General features: G+C 45.2%; 1 protein-coding gene across 3 annotated transcripts in view; it reads right to left on the bottom strand.

The window, feature by feature from the left end:
* TAFA2 (TAFA chemokine like family member 2) overlaps positions 1–27,302 on the bottom strand; it is a 445,777-nt gene that overhangs the window by 63,616 nt on the left and 354,859 nt on the right. For 2 of the 3 annotated variants that reach the window (XM_073541522.1, XM_073541521.1), the window contains one exon: positions 7,441–7,547. In XM_073541522.1, the coding sequence (XP_073397623.1) occupies positions 7,441–7,546 (106 nt within the window). In that variant the 5' untranslated portion in view covers position 7,547. Of the gene's footprint in view, positions 1–7,440; positions 7,564–27,302 lie in introns of all 3 variants that reach the window. The other variant, XM_073541520.1, reaches the window with a different exon arrangement.

Below are 27,302 nucleotides of genomic sequence, written 5' to 3'. Positions count from 1 at the left end.
GATCCACGCATCGCATTGCACGAAAAGGCCTTCATACCAGAAGATACACCTGAGCTGGAATGATGCTGTGGATGACCTCCCTGACTGAATAAATTAGCTACCTGACGGAGAATGCACATGCACTGACTGCATAGACTGCTAACTAAGATACTTTGATTACATTGCACCACACCCCCTTTAGGGACAGATCTCCTGACTGCCCATTTGCGAAAAGTCTGTACAGAGGAGGATGTATGCACTAGGCATATGTCAGTCCATTGGCAGCATAAAAGAGTTGCAGCGCTTTGGGCCAGGAACAGGATTTTAGGGCAAGTGTTATCTAAGGGGGGATTGTTATGGAAATATATATGTATTTCATATAGATCTCACTTGCCTGCTATAGGCTATATACTCATGTACTCTTATATAGGCTATATACTGCTATATACTCATGTATACTGCACACAGATACATATTCACAGTTTGAACCTTATAACTAGTTGGTGGAAATAACCTGCTACCCAGTCATCTCATTGTCTTGTGATTTGAGAAATATCTAGCAGACATAGGGAATGAGGAACTTAGGCCAGGTGGTCCAGCCGATATTGGAGACTTGCTGACAAGTGCAAGACTCTGGATAGTAAATCACGTGGTGTCTAAATAACCCCAGGTCGGACACCCATATATGTTCATGCATTTAAACTGACTAATTAGCTAAGAAGTAAAGCCTTTATGTTAATGAGTAACCACTCCTTTATACGAACTGATAAAAGACCATATATTAATAAAGTTTCCAGAGTTCTGCTGGAATGAGTTGTTGCTAACTACGTGTAGCTTCCTCTTTTCCTTTGAGCGCTTAATAAGACTCTGTCTAATCAGGACAGGCCACAGTACGCACAGGGGTAAATCTACCCAAATCAAAAATAAATCCACAACATCGGTATAACAAATCTTTTTTGGGAATACCCCATATTCATATACCTGGGGCTTCTTAGGCATGTACTATGTTTACATGTGATCCTCAGTCTTTTTATTTTTACTGTTGCTGGGGAAGACATTGTCTTTATGACTCAGTCTTTATGACTCTGCTGTTGCTGTGAAGAGTGTGGATTCTGCCTGACTACATAGTCATGTGATCTTGGGAAGGAGGCTCCCTCACAAAGTCATGCAGCTCCGACATCACCACAGATCCTGAACACACAGGACCAAGAGGACAGACAACATCCTGTTCATTGTGTGCTACTTGCTAAAGAGAATTTGGAGGAAAGAGTCAGCTTTCTTGTTTCTCGAAAAATAAACTTTCTGAGATACAAAAATCCAGAGGCTGCTACTGCACCTAAAAGAAAGTGGAACCTGCTGAAGGTGAGAGGAGGGGGCTGCACTTAACCCTTAGCACATACACTAACAAAGAGTGTACAACCCTGATTGTAATCATTATTTTTTTTTTTCATTTTAGTTTACTGACATCTAAGGTTATAATGGCACAGTCTACATCCAGGGGTTTGACTGACCAAGAAATCGAAGCAATCGTTTTTGATAGTGATGAAGACAGTGAACTTTCTTTGTTTGATGAAGAGTACATGCTACCACCTAATGTCTCTACTTCATCGTCCAGTGATTCTTCAGATGAAGAAGTAATGGATCCAGCAGAACCTATAAATAGAACATCCAAAACTAATGTTTTTTGGAACAATACTGCTTGGTTCTTGGACGCATCCCATCACATAATATTGCAAGAGTTGCTCAAGGAACTGTAGAAATTCCACAATTTTTGTCCAAAAGAGATGTTTTCTGTAAAAATTTTTCAGATGATATTGTAGATGAGGTAGTTTTGTGTACTAACTTAGAAAGAAAACGTATCCCCTCAGGTAGAAAAAAAACATGGAAAAATATAACAAAAGAGGAACTGTATGCTTATATTGCCCTTACTATTCTGGCAGGGTGTACAAAATCGTACGATGTTCCAATCAGAGAATTATTTCTGAACCCTTTTTCAGATCCACACTACAAAGCTACAATGTCAGTCCATACATTTGAGAATATTCGGAAAATTGTTGGGGTGATAAGTAAAGTTGAAAAGGAAAGTTTGAAAAGAAATATTCCTGCACCATGTTTACCAAAATTTTCATATAAAAAACATTTAGACAAAAAAATCGTTATTATAAAGAATTATATAGAATGCATATATTGGGCGTTTTAAGCCTGTGTACTTACTTTTTTGTTGTTTTTTGCACATTATAATGTTTTGAAATATTCACATCTTAGGCTGCGTTCCCACTGGCGCTGGGGTCCACCAGGAGGGGATCCATAATGGATCTGACCTCCTGGTAACTCCAGTTAAGGATGCCGGAATGCCGGAATTCCGCCAGCATTAGATGGGGTCACCAGGAGGTCAGATCCATTACAGATCCACTCCTGGCAGACCCCAGCGCCAGTGGGCATGCATCCTTACTTTGCAATTTTCAAATAAACTTTGAAAAGTATTTTTATTTGAGTTATTCCATGTTATTTGCACACAGGCCTAAAAGGCCCCAGGTATGTGAAAGGGTAGATTTCTACGGTTATGCGTTCTAGGGTTAACAAAATATAATGAAGTTTGAAAAATGTTGTAGATATACACTGACAAGCGAAAGGGTGAGAATGATTTGAACAATTGACTTTTATGCTACATGTATAAACGTCCGCTACTGCTTCAAATGTGAAACTACCATCATTTTATAGACAATCTTATTGGCTAGCTCATGCATAAATATGACTTTCAACTTTTTAACATACGATTAGTTATTCAGATTCTTGTCATGTCACTGCATTGTTAAGGTCTTGCTTCTAACTGCACTCATCAAAGTTACCAATGACCTTCTGACAGCAAAATGTAACGGTGACCACTCTCTGCTCATTCTTCTCAACCTTTTTGCAGCTTTCGACACTGTTGACCACTGTCTCCTACTCTCTAGGCTCCAGTCACTAGGCATTAAGGACACTGCTCTCTCCTGGTTCTCTTTCTATCTTTCTGACCGCTCCTTCAGTGTTTTGTTCTCTGGCTCCACGTCATCTCCTCTTCCTCTTGGTGTCGGGGTACCTCAGGGCTCAGTCCTTGGCCCACTTCTCTTCTCTCTCTACACGGCCCCAATTGGACAGACCATCAGCAGATTTGGCTTTCAGTACCATCTTTATGCTGATGACACATAACTATACACGTCATCCCCCTGACCTTACCCCCGCTGTACTACAGAATGCCAGTGACTGTCTGTCTGCAGTCTCCAACATCATGTCCGCTCTCTATCTGAAACTCAACCTTTCCAAAACTGAACTTCTTCTGCTCCCACCATCTACTAACCTCCCTAAATCTGATATTGCCCTCTCCGTGGGTAGCACCATAATAACACCCCGGCAGCAGGTGCGCTGTCTGGGTGTTATGTTTGACACCAATCTCTACTTCACATCCCATATACAATCTCTTGCCCGCTCTTGCCGCTTACACCTAAAGAACATCTCTAGAATCCACCCTTTTCTCACTATGGAAACAACAAAAACCCTCACTGTCACCTTGATCCACTCCCACCTGGACTACTGCAACGCTCTAGTAATTGGCCTCCTCATTACTCTATTTTCCCCTCTCCAGTCCATACTTAATGCAGCAGCCAGGGTTTGGCTAATCAGTACTCAGACACTTCTGCTCTTCGCCAGTGCTTACATTGGCTGCCCATTCATTATAGGATCCAATTCAAAGTACTTGTTCTCACCCACAAAGCTCTCCACAGTGCAGCACCCCCCCAAAATCTCCTCCCTCATTTCTGTCTACCATCCGCTGCGCTCTGTAAACAACTTTTGACTAACCTCTGCACTGATCTGTACCTACCACTCCCGACTCCAAGATTTCTCCCATGCTGCACCAATCTTCTGGAATGCTCTACCCCAAGAAATTAGGACTATCCATAATTTGCATAGTTTTAGGCGCTCCCTCAAAACGCATTTTTTCAGAGCGGCCTATCACATTCACTAATCAAAGTAATTTTATGTGTGTGTGTGTAGCCCTTTCACTATCCTTATCTATCCCTCACCCCCTCAAGATGTCTGGAACATCATTGTAAATACACTATTGTAAATACACACCAGTACTTTGTATCTCCCTCACCTCATTGTAGATTGTAAACTCTCACGAGCAGGGTCACCTTATTTTGCTTTAATTATTGTATTGTTAACGTTGTTACTTATGACTTGTGTTTTGAAACTGTAAAGCGCTGCAGAATATGTTGGCGCTATATAAATAAAGATTATTATTATTATTCTAATAACTGAAATTTTAAATTTTTATTATTTTTTTAGTATTTTGTAAATCCACCTTTGGCTTTCAACACTGCCTGAATCCTTCTGGGCATGCTATCGATCAGATTCAGGCATGTCTCAATTGAAATCTGATCCTAGGTCTCTTCTGAATGTTCTCAAAGTTGGTGCATACTGGTCAACTCATTTGGGTATGTTTTCAGCTTTTTCTTCAACTCTACCCACAAGTTTTCAATTGGATTGAGGTCTGAGGACTGTGGAGGCCATTCTAGCACCTCTACTTCATTGTCATTCCACCATTTCTTTGCAAATCTCAACGTATGTTTCTGGCCATTGCCCTGCTGGAATGTAAGATAGCAGGAACGTAGGATGCAGTGACGAGCAGGATGCAGAGCAAGAGTTAAAGGGTTTATTACAGGGGTTACTCCATGCAGGGAGAGAATGGGATATGAGGGAAGTAAAACTGAGTATTATGTCAGGGAAAGAATAATTGTTTATTACAGGGGTTACTCCACGCAGGGAGAGAATGGATTATGAGGGAAGCAAAACTGAGTATTATGTCAGGGTAAGAATAATTGTTCACGAAACAGGTAAACTTATCAGTCTGATGGTGTCCGGGCTGTGAAGGCTTGGTATCCCACGGTGGCACCGCAAGTGACGTATGAAGTGTCTGGCGTGATCCTGAAGAAAGTTGAGGCACTGTGTCCTGCCAAAAGTGGCATATCCTGGCTCTCCTAGGTGAGGTCCTGCATTCCCGGGATGACGTGCGTGTTGTGGCACAGTCTGTGGTACGGCCGGAGCATGACTCAGTTCAGCGGCAGAGGCAGGGGTGAACCTATCCGGCTCTGTATGATTCACCTGATGAAAGTTAGGCCGTGCGCCCGCGGCAGTCAGTGGAAAGCTGCGGGACGTATTCTCAGTGACAGGTGTGAGCAGACAGACAAAAAATAGGATAACCAATAAAAATAATAATGTTAGTAATAAAAAACAAAAACACAATAAATTGATCACAAAAACTTTAGTTTTTATTACTAATATTTTATTGCTAATATTTTTATTGGTTATCTTTTTTTCTGTCATCTAATTTTCTCTGGCATTTTAAGAGTGTTTTATGATCTTAATTGGCTACTGTTTCTAATTGGTGCAATTTCCTTTTAAATATGTCATTTCCCCTCATTTTCTTTGTATCGCCTGAGAAAGATAGCATGAGACTATCAAAACACATCGTGGAGTGCAAAGTTTTAAATAAAGATTTGTGCCTTTGTTCTCAGCCTTTGCTGCTGAAGTCATTGCTTCAAGAGCCACCACAAACAGACATAACCAGGATATGGGCTACAAGTATCCCATTCCTTGTGTAAAGCCACTCATGACCAATAGACAACGCCAGAAGCGTCTTAGGCCTGTTTCACACTTCAGTTTTTTTGGGTCAGTTCAAATCCGCCAAAATGGCGGAATGTGGATCCGTTGCTAACTGATGTGAACGGATGCCACCGGATCCGTTTTTTGACGGATCCGATGAATGAAGAATTTTAAAGGAGCCGCTGCCCGGGAAGGAGAGAGAGAGAGAGAGAATTTTTTCGCCCGCCAGAAAGGATTTCAGGGTAAAATTTCCAGCTGAATTCCTTTCTCTGGGCATGCGCACTGTAAAATGCGGATCCTGCAGCAAAAAAAACGCTGCAGGGTCCGTCCAGGCATGTTGGCGGACGCAAAAAATTTGGCGGATCCGCCAAAAAACGGATCCAACAAATGGCCATCCATCAAGATCCACCGGTAATGCAACTCCATGAGGAAAAAATTGGATCCGCCCAAAAAAATGGCGGATCCGTTTTTTTCAAAAACCAGCGCATTTTGACTGATGGTCAAAAACGGAAGTGTGAAACAGGCCTTACCTGGGCCAAGGAGAAAAAGAACTGGACTGTTGCTCAGTGGTCCAACGTGTTGTTTTCAAATGAAAGTAAATTTTGAATTTCATTTGGAAATCAAGGTCCCAGAGTCTGAAGGAAGAGTGGAGAAGCACAGAATCCAAGCTGCTTGAGGTCTAGTGTGAAGTTTCCACAATCAGTGATGGTTTGGGGAGCCATGTCATCTGCTGGTGTAGGTTGACTGTGTTTTATCAAGACCAAAGTCAGCACAGCTGTCTACCAGGAAATTTTAGTGCACTTCCCTCTGCTGACAAGCTTTTTGGAGATGGAAATTTCATTCTCCAGCAGGACTTGGCACCTGTCCACACTGCCAAAAGTACCAATACCTGGTTTAAAAACAACACTATCACTGTGCTTGTTTGGCCAGCAAACTCGCCGGACCTTAACCCTACAGAGAATCTATGGGGTACTGTCAAGAGGAAGATGAGAGACACAAGACCCAACGATGCCGAAGAGCTGAAGGTTGCTATCAAAGCAACCTGGGCTTCCATAACACCTCAGCAGTGCCACATGCTGATTGCCTACATGCCACGTCACAATGATGCAGTAATTGATGCAAAAGGAGCTCCGACCAAGTATTGAGTGCATTTACTGAACATTCATTTCAGTAGGCCAACATTTTGGATTTTAAAATAATTTTTCAAGCTGGTGTTATAAAATATTCTAAATTACTGAGATAATGACTTTTGGGTTTTCATTGGCTGCAAGCCATAATCATCATTAACAGAAATAAACACTTGAAATAGATCACTCTGTTTGTAATGACTCTATATAATATTTGAGTTTTACTTTTTGTATTGAATAACTGGAATAAATTAACTTTTTGATGATATACTAATTTTGTGAGAAGCACCAGTAGCCTCTAAAATAACATATCTAAAAATGTTATACTTTAGTATATGGTAACATGCAAACACCAAATGCATACAATATGAATTATATATTATTATACAAAATTATACAATTATATACAATATAATTATATATTTCCAAATATAACCATTTGAAAAGTAGCTTTTGTATTTCTTCAAAATAAAAACTCTATAATTCCATTCATTTCATTTATTTCTACTCTTGTAATAAATGTAATTTAGCTCTACTCTTGTAATAGTTATAACAAAACATATTTTAGATTCGAAAACAATACCCCATCCATCCATTTTATATGTTAAAAATTAATATCTTACTGTACAACTACATATAAATTACCTTTATATTTAAGACAAATCTGTTTTCATATGAAGAGACAGCTTACCCCTTTGATGAGCTGCCCCAACCGATAACTTGCCCCAAAGACTTCCAATAAATATTATTATGAGAAATGTCCGTTTTGTTGCCTTCTGCAGATGTCTTCTATTCATTCTGTTACAAAAATAAACTGCAAAATGATTATTGTTCAAAATCACCCTTTTCTTACTATGCTAGACTTTTTTTTATAATAGTTTTATGATACAGGTGAACATTATTTGTTGTGAATGTTGACATGAGAAGTTGATTCTGATATTGTATATAGAGGAGGGACTGCTATGCTCCATCCACAGGCTAATGGCATACTTTTAATGCCTAGTAGTGTTCGTTACTTTGCCTTTTATACCTATATGAATAAACATCAAAAGAAAAAGTGATGGCAAGAGATGTGAATATTGTTCATTTTCATGTAATTTCATCCATGATTCAACACAACTTCTAACTCTACTCCTACAAAGCTTTGGAAATGTTAATAGTGGATTATATAATTGATAGATTCAGATTATTTTTACATTATCCAATTTTCATTTGAACTGGCAAAATATTCAATAGGCTGTAATCCAGACACTGACACTGTGCACTAGGTCTGTGACACAAAAACCCTACACTAGCCTTATCTGTGCAGTTCTAAAACTAGGCAACCACCCCCTCCATGAATGGTAGGGCATGTGAGTGATTATTTCATCAGTATTTTGCACTTTTGATACTTCCGTATTTATCCAGGGGGGCTGCTGCATTCTGTAGTGCAATGTTCCCCAACTTCAGACCTCAAGAGCCACCAATAGATCATGTTTTTAGAATCACCTTATTATTGGACAAGTAATAATTTCATCACCCATGCAATACTAAGGAAATCCTGATAATATGCTGTAATACACGTGGATCGCGGACCCACCATGCCATGGACCAAGGAGAGCCTGGAGGGGCGTAACAAGGCAACCACCTGGGTTTTCACTAGATCCCCTAATGGTGTGGTAAACTTGGGTCACAGGTGGACACCAGGTGATACTCCAGCACAGATCCTGGTATGGTGGCAACTGATCCCAAGCTTCCGGAAAGTAGACACAGACTCGGAGTCCAAGGTGGCACCAGATACTGTTGGAATAGATAGTAGTGCTAATACAGACAGCACAGGGTAGTAATTACAGGTAGCGGTTCACATACCACCGGAGCAATATCAGGCTCTGGTACCGCAGGTGTGGTTTTAGGTTCACATACCACCAGAGCTGCTTCGGGTTCATGTACCACAGGAGCGTTGTAATGCTGACGTCTCTGTACTATGCCTCCCTCACCTGGCAGAAATGCCGACTCATTCACCGCCGCAGGCCCTGCATTCCTTCCTCCGTCTCCTGCTGCTACTGCCCAGAGTCTTTGCACTGCTTGCAGATTCCTGAGCACTGTTGTGCTTAGGTTGCATGTGCACTCCTGCCCTCTTAAAGGGTAAGCAAGCCTTCCTAAAGTGTCCCCAGCCAATAGCTGGGAAACACTTTTTATTTAAGGCATCTCTACCTGATGGGAGATGCCTGAGCAGTGTGTTAGCTTAGCCTTACATGCTTGTTAGTGCTCTGGTCTCCAGTGCTCATAGCCCAGTATATCTGCCCTGTATATCACATCTGCCATGCCTACCTCTGTATGAATCATATCTTCCAGAGCACCTGTCTGTATACCAGCTGTGCCCGCCAGCACCTGCCTGCCTGTATATTAGCCATGCCCGCCAGCATCTGCCTGTCTATCAGCCATGCCCACTTGACTGCCTATCTATCAGCTGTTCCCACATGACTGCATGTCTATCAGCTGTGCCCATCTGCTTGCCTGTACACCAGTCATACCAACCAATACTTGCCAAGTCTACCATTTCTGGCTGTTCCTGCCTCCTGTCCATTGGGGTCAGCTGCTATCCAGTCGAGGTCATCCTGGTGTAGCACCGGGTCTCGCCTCTGTTATCCCTCCTCAGATGGCAGTGTCAATAGCCACCATGCATCTGAGGTTGGATAAGAGAAGCGTATTGAGTGTGCAGGTGTCATGATCCATGCTGGATCATGACAGATAAAATGCACTAGTAACCTTTTTCTTTTCTTGCACTGTGGTGGTTTCAGTTCTAGTTTTGCCCCCGGTGGCCGTTAGGGTCATTGAACTTGATGTTTTCTTTGCTTTGCCTTTTTCCCCCGGTGGTCACTGGGATTATAGCAGCCTTTAGCCCCTGATCATTTGACCATTCCCTTTTCCTATATAGGGTCACATGGTCTATGAGCAGGTGTTGGTGATAGCGTCTTTTTGGGATTCCAACCACGGTGAAGGGAGCAGCTGGCTGAGGTGATAAGCCACTGCAGAAACCTGGTGAAATTAGCAGCTGGTTTGAAGGTTGGAGCCACTGCTAAAACTGTGTTGAACTCTGACTTCCCGGTGTCCACAGCAGAGTGAGATGGTGAAGGTGGTGTTACGCAGGGCTTAGGTCAAAGAAGGCTGAAATACCCGGGGCTCCTGCAGAGTCCCTCCAACTAGGGAAAACCCTGTCTGACCCTCAACCCAGGGTTTTTGCTAATGGTGCAAATGCCTGAGCCTCCAACCTTTCCTTATCTCCTGCTCAGCCCTAAGCTGAACCCTCCACCCTCCACCCAGTGAGTCGTCAAACCACCAAAGCCCACACAGTAATGACAGACAGGGAGAACTTAAACTGGACCGCGCCGCATACACACAGGACAATACCGTAATGTGAACAGGGCAAACCAAAACACAAATATAGGAAGGTGAAAAGGTAACAACGGATCATATGCCACCAGCTACGAATTTCTCTCTCCAACACTCCAACACCTCCTCTCCAGACCGGAACCACTTGGCATAAAACACAAGCTATAATCGGCGATGCCCATAGGCCAGCACAACTATTTAAAGACCGTGGGCGTGACCAAACATCCCACCTGATTTCCAGCTAGATTAACCCCCAATAACCTGAGTAAAATCAAGCCGGCGCCACTGAGGCTATAGTGGACGGAGATGGAACTACCGCTGCCTGCCGGACCCTGTGGTGTTTATAGCGTCCGACATGACAGTACCCCGTCTTCTACGAGGGACCCCAGGGCCCTCAAGACTCATAGGACCCGGCTTGTCCGGATGATGGCGGTGAAACGAACTGACCAGCCAATCCGCATGTATGTCTGTGGCTGGTACCCAAGACGTCTCCTCCGGACCATACCCCCACCAGTGTACCAAATACTGAAGAGTACGGCGCAGTACTCGAGAGTCCACCACCTTGGAGACTTCAAACTCTAAATCGCCATCCACCATGACTGGAGGTGGCATCGGCGTCGTGTCCATAGAGCCTACCACCTTTTTCAATAAAGCCCTGTGAAACACGTTGTGTATCTTGTATACCGCAGGAAGTTCCAACCGATAAGCAACCGGGTTAATGATGGCAGCAATCTTAAAAGGGCCAATAAACCTTGGACCCAATTTCAATGATGGAATTTTGAGTTTTATGTTTTTAGTAGCTAACCACACCCAATCACCCACACACAGGTCCAGACCTGGAACACGTCTAGCGTCAGCCACTCATTTGTACCTTGCACTCATGCTCAGCAATCACTGTTTCACACTCCTCCAGACCGATGATAGTTGAACTCCTAGCTTGTCCTCCTCCGGGACGCCCCCAGAGCCACCCTGACGCAAGGTACAAAATTGAGGATGGTGCCCGTAAACACAAAAGAATGGAGACTCTCCCGATGATTCTTGGCAGTGATTATTTAACGCGAACTCGGCCAAGGGAAGGAATGTCGACCACTCCTCTTGGTTGTCAGACACAAAACATCGCAAATACTGCTCCAGATTTTGGTTGATGCGCTCAGTTTAACCATTTGACTGTGGATGAAACACCGACGAATGAGACAACTTGATCCCAAATCGTGAGCAAAAAGCTTTCCAAAACTTCGCCACAAACTGGATACCCCTATCAGACACTATGTCCGACGGAACTCCGTGTAGTCTGACCACCTCCTGCACAAAAACCTGAGCCAACGTCTTCGTGTTGGGCAAGGAAGGCAACGACACAAAATGCGCCATCTTCGAAAATCGATCAACCACCACCAGGATGACCGTGTTCCCCGCCGAGGCAGGCAAGTCCGTGATAAAGTCCATGGAGATTTCTGTCCATGGCCTGCTAGGTACACCCAGAGGCTGTAGAGTGCCAGCAGGATGGGATCTGGGCGACTTGGCCCTGGCGCACATGATGCAAGCTGCCACGTACGAGACCACGTCCTGCCGAATCTTTGGCCACCAGAAGCGGCGCGATACCAGCTCCAAGGTGCCCCTAACCCCTGGATGACCGGCCAGGACAGAGTCGTGGTGTTCCCCCAACACCTTAAGATGAAGATGAAGGGGTACGAATGACTTGTTAGCGGGAAGTCCTGGTGGTACCACCTCCTGGGCCTCGGCAATCTCCGCCTCTACCTTAGTCGTGAGAGCCGAAACCACTACACCTTCCTGGAGGATGGGTACCGGATCTTCCCGAGGTTCTCCCCCCGGAAAACACTTGGACAAGGCATCCGCCTTGGTGTTTTTAGCCCCAGGACGGTAAGTCACCAGAAAGTTAAATCGAGTAAAAAACAATGCCCAGCGAGCCTGCCTGGGAGACAGACTCTTGGCCGACTCCAGATAGAGCAGGTTTTTATGGTCGGTGATGACTGTGACCTGGTGGACCGCCCCCTCCAAGAAGTGTCGCCATTCCTCAAAAGCCAATTTGATGGCCAACAACTCCCTGTTGCCGATATCGTAATTCCGTTCGGCAGGCGACAGCTTCTTGGAGAAGTAGGCGCATGAACGCATATTGCTCAAGGACGAGCCCTGTGACAGTACTGCCCCCACTCCCACCTCAGACGCATCGACCTCCACAGTAAAAGGTTTAGATACGACCGGTTGCACCAGAATGGGGGCTGAAGCAAAACGGTTTTTCAGAAGCTCAAATGCACGCACCGCCACCTCAGACCAGATAGCGAGATTGGTACCTTTTCTCGTCATGTCCGTGAGCGGTTTGGCTATAGTAGAAAAATTCTTAATAAACTTCCTATAATGGTTGGCAAACCCAAGGAACCGCTGGAGCGCTTTTAGATTATCAGGCCGTTCCCATCGCAGCATCGCTTGCACCTTCGCGGGGTCCATTTTAAACCCTGCGGCGGACACAATATATCCCAAAAAAGGCAACTCCTGAACAAAAAATACGCATTTTTCAAGCTTAGCATAGAGCTTATTCTCACGGAGCAACTGTAACACCTGCCTGACATGCTCTAATTGAGTGTCCCGGTCGCTCGAATAAATGAGGATATCATCCAGGTACACAATCACAAATTTCCCCAGCACATGAGCGAATACATCATTTATGAAATGTTGGAAAACAGCAGGCGCGGTTGTCAACCCAAATGGCATAACTAGGCTTTCAAAATGACCCTCAGGGGTATTAAACGCCGTCTTCCACTCATCCCCCTGACGGACCCTTATGAGGTTGTACGCCCCCCTGAGGTCAAGTTTGGAAAACCACTTCGTACCAGCCACCTGGTTGAACAAATCAGGGATCAGAGGCATCGGGTAGGGATCACGGACCGTAATCTGGTTTAACTCCCGGAAATCCAGACACGGGCATAACCCCCCATCTTTCTTCTTAATGAAGAAAAACCCCGCTGCTACAGGCGAGGATGAAGTCTGGATGTGCCCTTTAATTAGACTCTCCGCGATGTAGTCTTTAAGAGCTTGTCTCTCCGCACCAGAAATACTAAACATCCTAGCCTTTGGCAATTTGGCCCCGGGTTTTAACCTAATCACACAGTCATAGGTTCGATGTGGAGGTAGTTCTGAGCAACCCCTCTCAGAGAATACGTCCGCAAAATCCAGCAATGCCTCCGGAAGGCTGGACTTCACGGCGAACACACATGTGGCCAAGCAATTTTCCTGGCAGAAACCACTCCACTGGACTATGTCCTGGGTTCTCCAGTCAATCACCGGGTTGTGCTTGGACAACCATGGGAAACCCAGGACCATTTGTGCTGGGAGATTATTGAGTACCCTACATGTAACCCACTCAGAATGTAGGACCCCAATGTGGAGTTTAACCTCAGCTACAAACTCAGTAATCTCCCCCTGTGAGAGGGGAGCGGCATTAATGGTAACCACGCGAATAGGATGAGGAAGTTTTTCAATCTTAAAACCGGCCATGCGTGCAAACTCCTCATCCATGAGATTGGTGGTGGAACCGCTATCCACAAACACTGATATTGGTAGCTCTCTGCCCGCAATAATAACCCTGGCAGGGAAGCATACATTGAGATACCATCATGGAGGATATGCATACGCTCAGTTGGGCCTCCTCCATACCCTCTGAGCATACCAGTTTTCCGCCGGTGCGACTTTCTTAGGTAGCACAGGACAAGCATTTACATAATGATCTCTTTTACCACAGTAAAAACATGCTCCTGGCTTCCTGAACCCAGGAACGCGACGCTTAACATGTGATACCCCAGCGATTTGCATAGGTTCCGTGGGCTCACTGCAGCAACCACACTTGCACCCCTGCTTTCCCCCAGGGGCAGCGTCTCCTGCGCCCCCTGATGCAAACGGTGATCAATACGAATAACCAAACTCATGGCAGACTCTAACGATGCAGGAGTCTCATACATCAGGAGGGCCTGTTTAACTCTTCCTGAAACCCTCTGAATAAACTGACTCCGCAGTGCTGGGTCGTTCCACTGTGTGTCTACTGCCCAACGGCGAAATTCTGAACAATAGTCTTCCGCCATACGTTCCCCCTGATGGAGGGCGCGGATTTTAGATTCCGCTAGAGCCAATCTGTCGGGATCATCATAAATGTGCCCGAGTGCTGAAAAAACATTCTCAACCGAATGAAACGTAGCAAAGTCAGCTGGTAAGGAAAACGCCAATGCTTGGGGGTCCCCACTCAGTAAGGATTACACCAGACCCACCCGCTGAGCCTCATTACCTGAGGAGACAGGGCGCATGCAAAAGTATAACTTGCAGGCCTCCCGAAAGATGACAAATTTGCTGCGTTCCCCAGCAAATCGTTCAGGCAGCGGAATCTTCGGCTCTGTACCTGCACCTGCAGAAGCCGCTTGCACATTAGCTACAACTAGGCCCTGCTGCTGAACTGCCCCCTTCAACTTGGTGACCTGTAAGGACAGCGCCGCCAACTGGCGGTTTATGGAAGTCATGGAATCCATGGACTACCAAAATATTGTGGGCTGATTATAATGTTACGCGGGACTTAGGTCAAAGAAGGCTGAAATACCCGGGGCTCCTGCGGAGTCCCTCCAACTAGGGAAAACCCTGTCTGACCCTCAACCCAGGGTTTTTGCTAATGGTGCAAATGCCTGAGCCTCCAACCTTTCCTTATCTCCTGCTCAGCCCTAAGCTGAACCCTCCACCCTCCACCCAGTGAGTCGTCAAACCACCAAAGCCCACACAGTAATGACAGACAGGGAGAACTTAAACCGCACCGCGCCGCATACACACAGGACAATACCGTAATGTGAACAGGGCAAACCAAAACACAAATATAGGAAGGTGAAAAGGTAACAACGGATCATACGCCACCAGCTACGAATTTCTCTCTCCAACACCTCCTCTCCAGACCGGAACCACTTGGCATAAAACACAAGCTATAATCGGCGATGCCCATAGGCCAGCATGACTATTTAAAGACCATGGGTGTGACCAAACATCCCACCTGATTTCCAGCTAGATTAACCCCCAATAACCTGAGTAAAATCAAGCCGGCACCACTGAGGCTATAGTGGACGGAGATGGAACTACCGCTGCCTGCGGGATGCTGTGGTGTGAATAGCGTCCAACATGACAGGTGGCAGCTGGCTCTGAGGTGTCGAGCAACTGCGAAAAGTTAATCCAGTGATGCACTCTGCTGCCTGGTGCTGCAACAGAGCAAGATAAGTCTTTTTGGTGTTTCCCGTTTGTATTTTTCCCTGGTGTGTATTAGTACTGCGGTGGGGCCAGTGCCTGCACCACCCAGCTCCCTAGCAAGGGATAGGTGTAGGGTGTGCTAGGGTGACAGGTATCATGATCGGCGCCCGGTGTGGAACTGGTATAGGGAACGTTAGGAGTGTGAGGGACACTTACTCAGGGGAGTGCAGAAGGTCTCCACGTCCCCGTTCCCTATCGCAGGGCCCACCATTGTAACTGTTGCCCCTTTCCCCATGTCTTGCTGTTTCAGTTACTGGCCTGCGGGTTGCGTCACACAGGACAGTTACACGTACCTTGTCTTGTTGTTTTAGTTACCGACCCTGCGGGTCGTGTCACACAGGATGGGTCCACGTGACATTATCACCAACCGTAAAATTTTTCTCTGTTGAGCCATGGTCCAAGTGCAGACCTGTGAGCAGTTGCAGCTGGCCCTCACTGAGGTTAGTGAGGAGCTGAATGATGTGTTTCAGCAGCACCTGGGGTCTGAGGCCTATCCTCTGCCTCAACTAGAGGATCCATATATGGCTTTGGCAAGGATGTGCCGTGGAGTCCCTGCTGGGGAGCAGGACTTGCTTATACAGGTGGAAGTACCCAGGCAGGTGGGTGGAGTCGGTGTCCCCATGGTGCTGCCTGGTGTTCCCCAAGGTGAAGGGGTACGTCCCTGTAGTGAGCAGACAAATAATTTAGTCCTTGGCACTGACTCCGAAATTTCTGTACTATCAGAGAAGCCGTGCCCCCCTGGTCGTGTGGAGGAAGATGACCTGGGAGTGTATATTTCCTCCTCGCCCTCAGAAGGTACTATGTCAGCAGAGGTGATGGTTGGCGAAGTACCTGAGGCATACCGGTGCTTGTTAACAGTGGAGCAGAAGTCAGTCTGGTGGATGCTCAAGTTTGTCCAGACTCATGGTTTGAGTGTTGCGACGCCAGACAAACCCATAAGCGTCCAGGCCATTAACTCTGTCCCACTGAGCCAGGGGGGGTTAAACCAAGTTGTAGAAGACATTGTTCTGTATAGTGAACATCATGATGAGTCCCAGTCATACTACGTCTTGGAGGGAAATCCAGCACCTATCGTTGTGGGCCCCCCTTGGTCTAAAAAACACAACCCGGTTTTAGATTGGCGGACAAGGGAAGTAGTCAGCTGGGAGCAGTCGTGTGAGGGCTGATGCCTAGGGACTACTGTCTCTGCTGTCTCTCTACAATCGTCCCCTTCCTCTCCAGTGGTAGCAGCTGAGGTGCTGCAGGAGAATAGGGGCAAGTCTCATCCCTTGCCATTAGCCAACCCTGGGAGGCGCAGACCTCGTTGTAGGAGGGGTTGGAGGGTGGTGTTTCCCTTGGTAAATTGCGGGGGTGTGAGTGTGATGACACGGGGACTCCTCTGTTGTCAGTCCCAGAATGAGTTCACCGTGTTGTGACAAACGAATGTGTGGCAATAAATGTTCAGGTCCGGACCTGTGTGTGAACAAACATGTATGGGTGGCCACCAAAAACATCCAGTGGAAGTGTGTTGCGGGGGTCTGGAATTCTCAGGTGATCGGGCCGTATCTGGTGTCGGCTGTCCAGGGCCCGGAGCCTTACCAGCTGGAGTTACCCACATACTTGCCCATATACCTCTCGTTCCCCAGATCGGCGCTTTGGAGATGGGTGGTGCCTCCGGAACATACATTGCCAATACCAGCAGTGCTCGTTTGTCATAAACCTGAAGTGCGGGTAGTTGCTGGGGTGAACTCTGGACCTGGGCGTCCCCGCTGTAGGTGGTTCCCTGATGAGGAGCGGTCTTGAGGGTCCAGAGGCCCCTCATTAAGGGGAGGGTACTGTCATGATCCACGCTGGATCATGACAAATAAAATGCACTAGTAACCTTTTTTTTTCTTGCACTGTGGTGGTTTCAGTTCTAGTTTTGCCCCCAGTGGCCATTAGGGTCATTGCACTTGATGTTTTCTTTGCTTTGCCTTTTGCCCCCGGTGGTCACAGGGATTATAGCAGCCTTTAGCCCCTGATCATTTGACCATTCCCTTTTCCTATATAGGGTCACATGGTCTATGAGCAGGTGCTGGTGAAAGCGTCTTTTTGGGATTCCAACCATGGTGAAGGGAGCAGCTGGCTGAGGTGTTAAGCCACTGCAGAAACCTGGTGAAGTTAGCAGCTGGCTTGAAGGTTGGAGCCACTGCTGAAACTGTGTTGAACTCTAGCTGCCCGGTGTCCGCAGCAGAGTGAGATGGTGAAGGTGGCAGCTGGCTCTGAGGTGTCGAGCCCCTGCGAAAAGTTAATCAGCAGAGCAAGATAAGTCTTTTTGGTGTTTCCCCTGTTTGTATTTTTCCCTGGTGTGTATTAGTACAGTGGTGGGACCAGTGCCTGCACCACCCAGCTCCCTAGCAAGGTATAGGTGTAGGGTGTGCTAGGTAGACAGGGATATCCTGATCGGTGCCCGGTGCGGAACCGGTATAGGGAACGTTAGGAGTGTGAGGGACACTTACTCAGGGGAGTGCAGGAGGTCTCCACGTCCCCTATCGCAGGGCCCACCATTGTAACTGTTGCCCCTTTCCCCGTGTCTTGCTGTTTCAGTTACCGGTCTGCAGGTCACATCACACAGGACAGTTACACGTACCTTGTCTTGTGGTTTTAGTTACCGACCCTGCGGGTCATGTCACACAGGATGGGTGACAGCAGGTAGTAAAAATGGAAAGATCAATCAGTAAGGCAAAATGCCAAAAAAAGAAGCAGAGAGGGTTGACCAGTCATACTACCTTAAGATGGCTGTCAGACTGTTTTGCATTTAGCTTTTTCCATAGGGGAGAGTGTCGCCTCTCCAACTTTGGTCCCTTATGTCAGGATTCATGCAATTATTATTAACTATTTGTGGGCTGTTGGGACTGTGCGTGGCCCTTTAAATCTCTACCACCAGTTATCAATCACACATGGGTCCCGTGTCCTGTGCCCTTGCTGTGCACAATTGCGTATATTATGTTTCTGTGTGCGGTCGCACACTGCGCATGCACCCGCCACCCTCAGTCATTTACTGGGGACAGTCATCTTTTGTGCATGCGAGAATTCAGCAATGACGTTGCATGCTCTCAGACATGCTATTGCGTTTGCGCATGACTTTACTTCCGGCCTCCGGTTCATGCCTGCGATCCCAGGACTGACACACTGGCAAATAATTGTATTTACTTTTGACTATTTAAGGGCGATGTTTATTACACATTAGCACTTCCCCTGATGAAGCTGCATCGCTACAGTGATACGTGTGGGGTCTCCCCACACCCTTTCCCTTTCACACCTCTTGCTCTTTTGCCATCTAGGAGCTTACCTTGTGGTTAGTTCTACCAGGGCTTTCTGGTTTTGCTCTTTTAGAGCATTGTCATTGTTTGATTCTCAGACCTTTATGGGGCCTATATGGGATTGTTAGTAATTGAATAGTAATTTTTGCATGTTCATATATTTCCTTTGATTCCTATCCCTTATTTACCATTATTATCCTTGCTCCATGCTCCACTTTATTGCAGTACTTTTTTTTCATCTTGAAGCCCTCACTTTATATAGCAGATAGTTGGGTAGGTGTTGTTTTGGCCCATTCTTACACCATACTACATGGCACTCTTATTCTTTATACTTAGAAGACGTTTATGGGGACGCCCATTGATTGCCTACTACATTGTTTATCTAAGTAACCGTAGATATAGGGCATTGGTTGCTTTTTGATTGTATACTACAGGATCACTGTTCTGTATACAATCGTAGACATGCAGTGGCTTGGTCCACTATAATATACTACAGAGTCGCTGTGTTATATTGCCATATATGCAGTGGCTTAGTCCACTATAATATACTGCAGGGCCACTGTTTTGTATTGCCATCTGTCTTCTGTGCCATTTCATGTTTTGGGTATACAGTCATATGTAAAAGTTTGGGCACCCCTTTTAATGTTAACCTTTTTTCCTTATAACAATTTTGGTTTTTGCAACAGCTATTTCAGTTTCATATATCTAATAACTGATGGACTCCGTTATATTTCTGGATTCAAATGAGGTTTATTGTACTAACAGAAAATGTGCAATCTGCATTTTAACAAAATTTGACAGGTGCAAAAGTATTGGCACCTCAACATAAAAGTGACATTAATATTTCGTAGATCCTCCTTTTGCAAAAATAGCAGCTTCTAGTCGCTTCCTGTAGCTATTAATGAGTTCCTGGATCCTGGATGAAGGTATTTGTGACCATTCCTGTTTACAAAACAATTCCAGTTCAGTTAAGTTTGATGGTCGCCGAGCATGGACAGCCCGCTTCAAATTATCCCACAGATATTCAATGATATTCAGGTCTGGGGACTGGGGTGGCCATTCCAGAACATTGTAATTGTTCCTGTGCATGAATGCCTGAGTAGATTTGGAGCGGTGTTTTGGATCATTGTCTTGCTGAAATATCCATCCCCTGTGTAACTTCAACTTCGTCACTGATTCTTGCACATTATTGTCAAGAATCTGCTGATACTGAGTTGAATCCATGCGACCCTCAACTTTAACAAGATTCCCGGTGCCGGCATTGGCCACACAGCCCCAAAGCATGATGGAACCTCCACCAAATTTTACTGTGGGTAGCAAGTGTTTTTCTCGGAATGCTGTGTTTTTTAGCCTCCATGCGTAACGCCTTTTTGTATGACCAAACAACTCAATCTTTGTTTCATCAGTCCACAGGACCTTCTTCCAAAATGTAACTGGCTTGTCCAAATGTGCTTTTGCGTACCTCAAGCGACTCTGCTTGTGGCGTGCTTGCAGAAACGGCTTCTTTCGCATCACTTTTGCAGCAGCTATTATTTTATCTTATTTTGTTTGTTACAGTCTTTTATACCTTTCCTGATGTCTTTTTGGACCTCTAATTTCAACTTTGGATCTATGCAACGTTTTCATCTCGTGGATTGCGACGTTCCTGCACGCTGGTCTGCTGTGGGATGGAAAATGCAGCACACCCCCACACTTTCTACTGCTGCCGGGCACACTGCATATGGTTTTTACCCGGATCCTCCACTACCACCCACAAGTCCCCTGCTGGCATGGCCACTTTGGGGTACGCAATATGGTCCATCTCAGCTAATACTACCGACGGATGTATGCTGCTGCCCACAGCCTGTGTCAGTGATACAGCCATATGTGCTCAGCGGAGAGCACCGTATACAGTATGCCACGGAGAGGTCTCCCGGGATGGATGGAATCACTGATCGGATGGTTGTCCCTAGGTCTGTCGCTAATCGAGTAGTGTATTCAAGGAGTCGTCTTCTGGAAATGCGCAGGACAAAGTCTTCTCCAGCAGTTGCAATACCACATGTTCCACGGGAAATGAGGAGACCTTTCAGAGGTTGCAGAGCAGGCAAGAAGACCAAGTCCTGGAGGAGAAGGTTTAAACCTGCAGTCCCATCCATCATCATGGGTAATGTACGATCGCTTGGTAACAAGTCGGATGAACTGCTGGCTCTGAGTAAGACCCAGAAGGAGTTCAGGGAATGCAGTCTCATGTGCTTTACAGAAACCTGGTTGCATGAGGACGTCCCGGATTCAAGTATATCGGTACCGGGGTTTCAAATGGTTCGGGCTGACAGGGACAGAGTGAAGTGCGGTAAGAAGAAGGGTGGAGGAGTGATACTGTACATTAACAACAGATGGTGTAATCAGGGGCATGTAACAGTAAAGGAGAGACATTGTTGCCCAAACATTGAACTATTAGCAGTGGGCCTCAGGCCTTACTATCTGCCTAGAGAATTCTCTCTTGTTATTGCAGTGGTGTCGTATATACCACCATCTGCAAATCCAGAGGCAGCTGGGGATATACTGTCTGGGGTGATTGCCCGGCTTCAGACGAAACACCCTAACTCTCTAACTGTCATTTCTGGGGATTTTAATAGAGCCAAGATCTCATTACCAAAATTCTATCAATATGTCAAATGTTCTACAAGGGACAATTATATATTGGATCTCCTCTATGCCAGTGTTAAGGATGCTTACTCATCATCTGCATTGCCCCCCCTGGGGAAATCTGACCACAATCTCATACTATTGTCTCCAGCTTATCAACCAGTTGTCTGCAAACAACCAGCGACAATTAAACGGATAAGGAAATGGTCTCCGGCAGCTGAAAAGACTTTACAAGACTGCTTTGAATGCACAGACTGGGAGGTGTTATGTGCCAGGGAACCTAATGATGATGTTAATGAGGTTACCAGGAGAGTTACTGATTACATCAACTTTTGTACTGACAATATTGTACCTATTCATGAGGTTCGGTGTTTTGCAAACAATAAGCCTTGGATTACAAAAGAATTGAAACATCTACTAAACAGGAAAAAAAAAGCTTTTGAAAGGAAGGACAAGGAGGAAATGAAAATTGTTCAGAGAGACTTAAAGGGGAAAATTAGGATTGCCCGTGAAGCATTCAGAATTAAATTGGAAAATAAATTGTCACATAACAACTCCAGAGAAGTGTGGGCTGGAATGAAGCTTTTGACTGGGTTTAAGGCAAGGTCAGATCAGGGGGGTGGGGGGCTGATCATGGCTAATGAAATGAATGTTTTTTTCAACAGATTCAACAATAATTGTGCCATGTCAACAGAGGAGAGGGCCGGGGAGAGACGAGCAATATCAACTGGGGGGAGGAAGTCGGAGTCTTTCTTGATCTCCGAAAATGATGTGAGGGAACAGTTTAGTAAGCTGGTCATGGGTAAAGCAGCAGGGCCTGATGGTATCTGTCCACGTGTCCTCAGAGTGTGTGCGAATCAGTTGTGCACTGTCTTCCAGCACCTGTTTAACTGGAGCTTACAATCACAGAGAGTACCAGTTCTATGGAAGACTTCTTGCCTGGTGCCGGTTCCCAAGACTACCTTCCCGAGCTCCCATAATGACTATAGACCGGTGGCCTTAACATCGCATGTGATGAAGTCCTTGGAGAGAATTGTACTTGCCTACTTGTGTCCGAGGGTGTCTGCTTTTACGGACCCCCTTCAGTTTGCGTATCGGCAGAGTCTGGGGGTGGACGATGCTGTAGCGTATCTACTACAAACAGTACATTCCTTTTTGGACAATGATAGAACCACTGTGCGTGCCATGTTCTTCGATTTCTCCAGTGCATTCAACACCTTACAGCCACTATTATTACGTAAAAAGCTGGTTGAAATGGCGGTTGATGAGGGACTAGTGAATTGGATCATTGATTATCTGTCGGACAGGCCACAGTTTGTGAGGTTGGGGGCGGCCGTATCGGATAGTGTGCGGAGTAGTGTTGGAGCCCCTCAGGGAACGGTGCTGTCGCCATTCCTTTTTACGTTATACACAGCTGATTTTCAGTATAAATCAGACCTTTGTCACCTTCAGAAGTACTCTGATGACTCAGTGATAGTCGGAGGTATTGAGAGAGACCGGGGGGAGGAGGAATACAGAAGGGTGGTTTTGGACTTTGTTGACTGGTGCCAGGCTAACCATTTAGAACTCAACGTAAAGAAAACCAGGGAGCTGGTGTTGAGTTATGGAAGGTGCATGAAGGATTGCTTACCTATCACTATTGATGGTCAGGATGTGGAGATGGTGGAGAATTTCAAATATTTGGGGGTTCACCTGGACAGCAAGCTTGATTGGAGGTGCCATATGGAGAAGGTTTGCAAGAAAGGGATGAGTAGACTTTACTTCCTAAGGAAGTTAAGGTCGTTTAATGTGTGTAGCAAAATGCTTGAAATGTTCTACCAATCCATTGTGGCGAGTGCAATCTTTGATGCAATTATATGCTGGGGTAGTAGTGTGCGCACAGCTGACGCGAATAAGCTGAATAAACTTATCAAGAAGGCTAGTGCGGCGGTGGGTCTACAACTCAGGACTTTCGAGGAGGTATTAGAGGATAGAATTACTAAGAAATGCAAGGCTATAATGAGCAACAATACACACCCGCTCTATGAACTGTTTGCGAAGCAAAAGAGCACATTCAGCAAGCGTCTACTCCAACTAATGTGTAAAAAGGAAAGATATAGAAAATCGTTTGTTCCGACAGCTGTGGGGATGTTTAACAAATGTATAAGTGTAAAGCATCCCAAGACTAAATGAAGTTCAAAGTGTATGGGGGGGAATTGGTGAGTTACAAGTACCAGTCTATCGGCATCTGCTGTCCATACAGACTTATTTTGTAAAGTGTGTATTGTTCTTGTAATGTTCTTGATCTTTGTTCTGCTGCTGTAATACTGTAATTTCCTCCGGGATCAATAAAGTTTATCTAATCTAATCTAATCTAATCTAATCACTCTCCCATACAGCTTCTCCTTGTGCAAAGTGCGCTGTATTGTTGACTGATGCACAGTGACACCATCTGCAGCAAGATGATGCTGCAGGTCTTTGGAGGTGGTCTGTGGATTGTCCTTGACTGTTCTCACCATTCTTCTTCTCTGCCTTTCTGATATTTTTCTTGGCCTGCCACTTCTGGGCTTAACAAGAACTGTACCTGTGTTCTTCCATTTCCTTACTATGTTCCTCACAGTGGAAACTGACAGGATAAATCTCTGAGACAACTTTTTGTATCCTTCCCCTGAAAAGCTATGTTGAATAATCTTTGTTTTCAGATCATTTGAGAGTTGTTTTGAGGAGCCCATGATGCCACTCTTCATAGGAGAATCAAATAGGAGAACTACTTGCAAGTGGCCACCTTAAATACATTTTCTCATAATTTGATACACCTGGCTATGAAGTTCAAAGCTCAATGAGGTTACAAAACCAATTTAGTGCTTCAGGAAGTCAGTAAAAAGTAGTTAGGAGTGTTCAAATCAAGAAAATGATAAGGGTGCCCATACTTTTGCACCGGTCAAATTTTGTTTAAATGCAGATTGCACATTTTCTGTTAGTACAATAAACCTCATTTGAATCCAGAAATATAACTGAGTCCATCAGTTATTAGATATATGAAACTGAAATAGCTGTTGCAAAAACCAAAATTGTTATAAAGAAAAAAGGTTAACATTAATAGGGGTGCCCAAACTTTAACATATGACTGTATTATATACTGTATAGACATGATGCTCCATTGCATTGGTCGTCTTTGTATGGACAAGGGTGTCAGAATCAGGTTTTTAATTTGCTTCTAATCATGTTTGTGGTTTTGTGATAATAAAGATCTTTTTGATATATTCTATTACAAGTGTGCACAGTTTATATGCATTGGTCTTTTCTTGTTTTGTGGCCATTTTCCTCTCCATGCATTATGTAGCACCTTGACTCATGTTGTGTCATAATTAGTTGTATTGTGGTGCACCCGATACCCAACCATTTGCACGTTGGTATAATAGGGACCGACAGATCTTCCACTACACCCAATCCAGCAGATGGACACCCAACCAGGAGTGTTCACATTTAAACAAATGAGGGCCTTACACCAAAGGAGTAGCATCAATTTCACCACAAAAGAAATAGTATAATAGGGACCAACAGGTCTTCCACTACACCCAATACAGCAGATGGACACCCAACCAGGAGTGTTCACATTTCCAAAAATTACTGGCAGACATCACAAAAGTGGTATCAATTTCACCACAGTAGAAATAGTGTCTTCCACTACATCCAATCCAGCAGATGGACACCCAACAAGGAGTATTCACATTTAAACAAATGAGGGCCTTACACCACAGAAGAGGCATCAATTTCACCACTGTAAAAATAGTATAACAGGGACCGACAAGTCTTCCACAACGCCCAAACCAGCAAATGGACACACAACTTGGAGTTTTCACATTTTAAAAAATGAGGGCCTGACACCACCGAAGTGGAACAACTGTCACGAGAATAGAAACAGTATAATTGGGACAGACACGTCTTCCACTACACCTAACCAAGCAGAAGTAGACCAATCATGACTGTTCACATTTCCACAAATTTGTGCTAATAGCAGCAGCAGCAGCCACAGCAGGCACAGAACCAACACTAAAGATATCACAGAGTGCAATTACGTGACAATAATGCATCACACTAAAAAATGCATTATCACCTAGTCTGTGCAGTCTGCTATTGGGGTCCAAAAGTCCTTGGAGATCCATGACTTGTTCATCTTGGTGAAAGTTAGGTGGTCTACACTTTCAGGGGACAGCGGCTGCGCTTATCCGTCAGGACACCACTAGCAGCACTTAAGACATGTTCTGAGTAGAGTTGAGCGATACCGTCCGATACTTCAAAGTATCGTATCGGATGGTATCGGCCGATCTTTAAAAAAAGTATCGGTATCGCCGATTCCGATACCGGAAGTCCCATTCAAGTCTATGGGACTTCCGGTATCGGAATAAGAAAAACCCTTTCCTGCCCTTGTGCAGCCTCTCTGGGGTCTGTACGGGCCTTTCGGGGGGCTGTGCCGGCCTGCCAGGGGGTCTGTGCAGGCTCCGGTGGTCTGTGCCGGCCTGCCGGGGGGCTGTGCCGGCCTGCCGGTGGTCTGTGCAGGCTCCGGTAGGCTGTGCCGGCCTGCCGGGGGGCTGTGCCGGCCTGCTGGGGGTCTGTGCAGGCTCCGGGGGGAGTGCCGGCCTGCCGGGGGGCTGTGTCGGCCTGCCGGGGGGCTGTGCAGGCTCCGGGGGGCTGTGCCGGCCTGCCGGGGGGCTGTGCCGGCCTGCCGGTGGTCTGTGCAGGCTTCGGGGGTCTGTGCAGGCATCGTCCGATGGGACTACAAGTCCCATCGGGCGATGCCTGCTACCATGACAGTGATTGACACATTAGCCAATGATGGGACAGTAATAGTCCCATCATCCGGCTAATGTGTTGAATGTAAAAAAAAAAAAAAAAAAATTACATGCTACATACATACAACATGCATACTACATACATGCTACATTCATACTACATACTACATACATGCTACATTCATACTACATAAATACTACATGCAACATACATACTACATATATACTACATACATACTACATATATACTACATGCATGCTACATACATACTGCATGCTACATACATACTACATGCTACATACATACTACATGCTACATACATACCACATATATACTACATACATACTACATACATACTACATGCATGCTACATGCATGCTACATGCTACATACATAACACATATATACTACATGCATGCTACATACATAGTACATGCTACATGCATGCTACATACATACTACATGCTACATACTACATATATACTACATGCATGCTACATACATACTACATGCTACATACTACATATATACTACATGCATGCTACATACATACTACATGCTACATACATACTACATATATACTACATGCATGCTACATACATACTACATGCTACATACATACTACATATATACTACATGCATGCTACATACATACTACATGCTACATACATACTACATATATACTACATGCATGCTACATACATACTACATGCTACATATATACTACATACATACTACATGCATGCTACATACATACTACATACATACTACATGCTACATACATACCACATACATACTACATGCTACATACATTCATACATATATACTACATGCATGCTACATACATACTACATATATACTACATGCATGCTACATACATACTGCATGCTACATGCATGCTACATACATACTACATACATACTACATGCTACATACATACCACATATATACTACATACATACAATACATTCATACAATACATACATAGACATACAGTACATATAACATAGAGTAACATACTTACCAATACTTGTCACATTGTTCCCCGAAGCCATTGTCTTTTCCGGAATAAATATTAACATAACAAACCACAAAAATACTCACCCACGATCCGAAGCAGTCCACGAGTGTGTCCCACGACGATCTTGGGTAGAGAACTGCAGCATCAGCTGATGCTGCCGTTCTCTACGGGCTGCAGGAATCCAATGACGGAAGG

This window comes from Dendrobates tinctorius, unplaced genomic scaffold, assembly GCF_039654945.1.
Source record: "Dendrobates tinctorius isolate UK_male_01 unplaced genomic scaffold, ASM3965494v1 ptg000122l, whole genome shotgun sequence".
In the NCBI taxonomy this organism is placed as follows: Eukaryota; Metazoa; Chordata; class Amphibia; order Anura; family Dendrobatidae; genus Dendrobates; species Dendrobates tinctorius.
The sequence above is the reverse complement of the archived record's forward strand: the minus strand, read 5'-3'. Positions and strand labels throughout refer to the sequence as shown.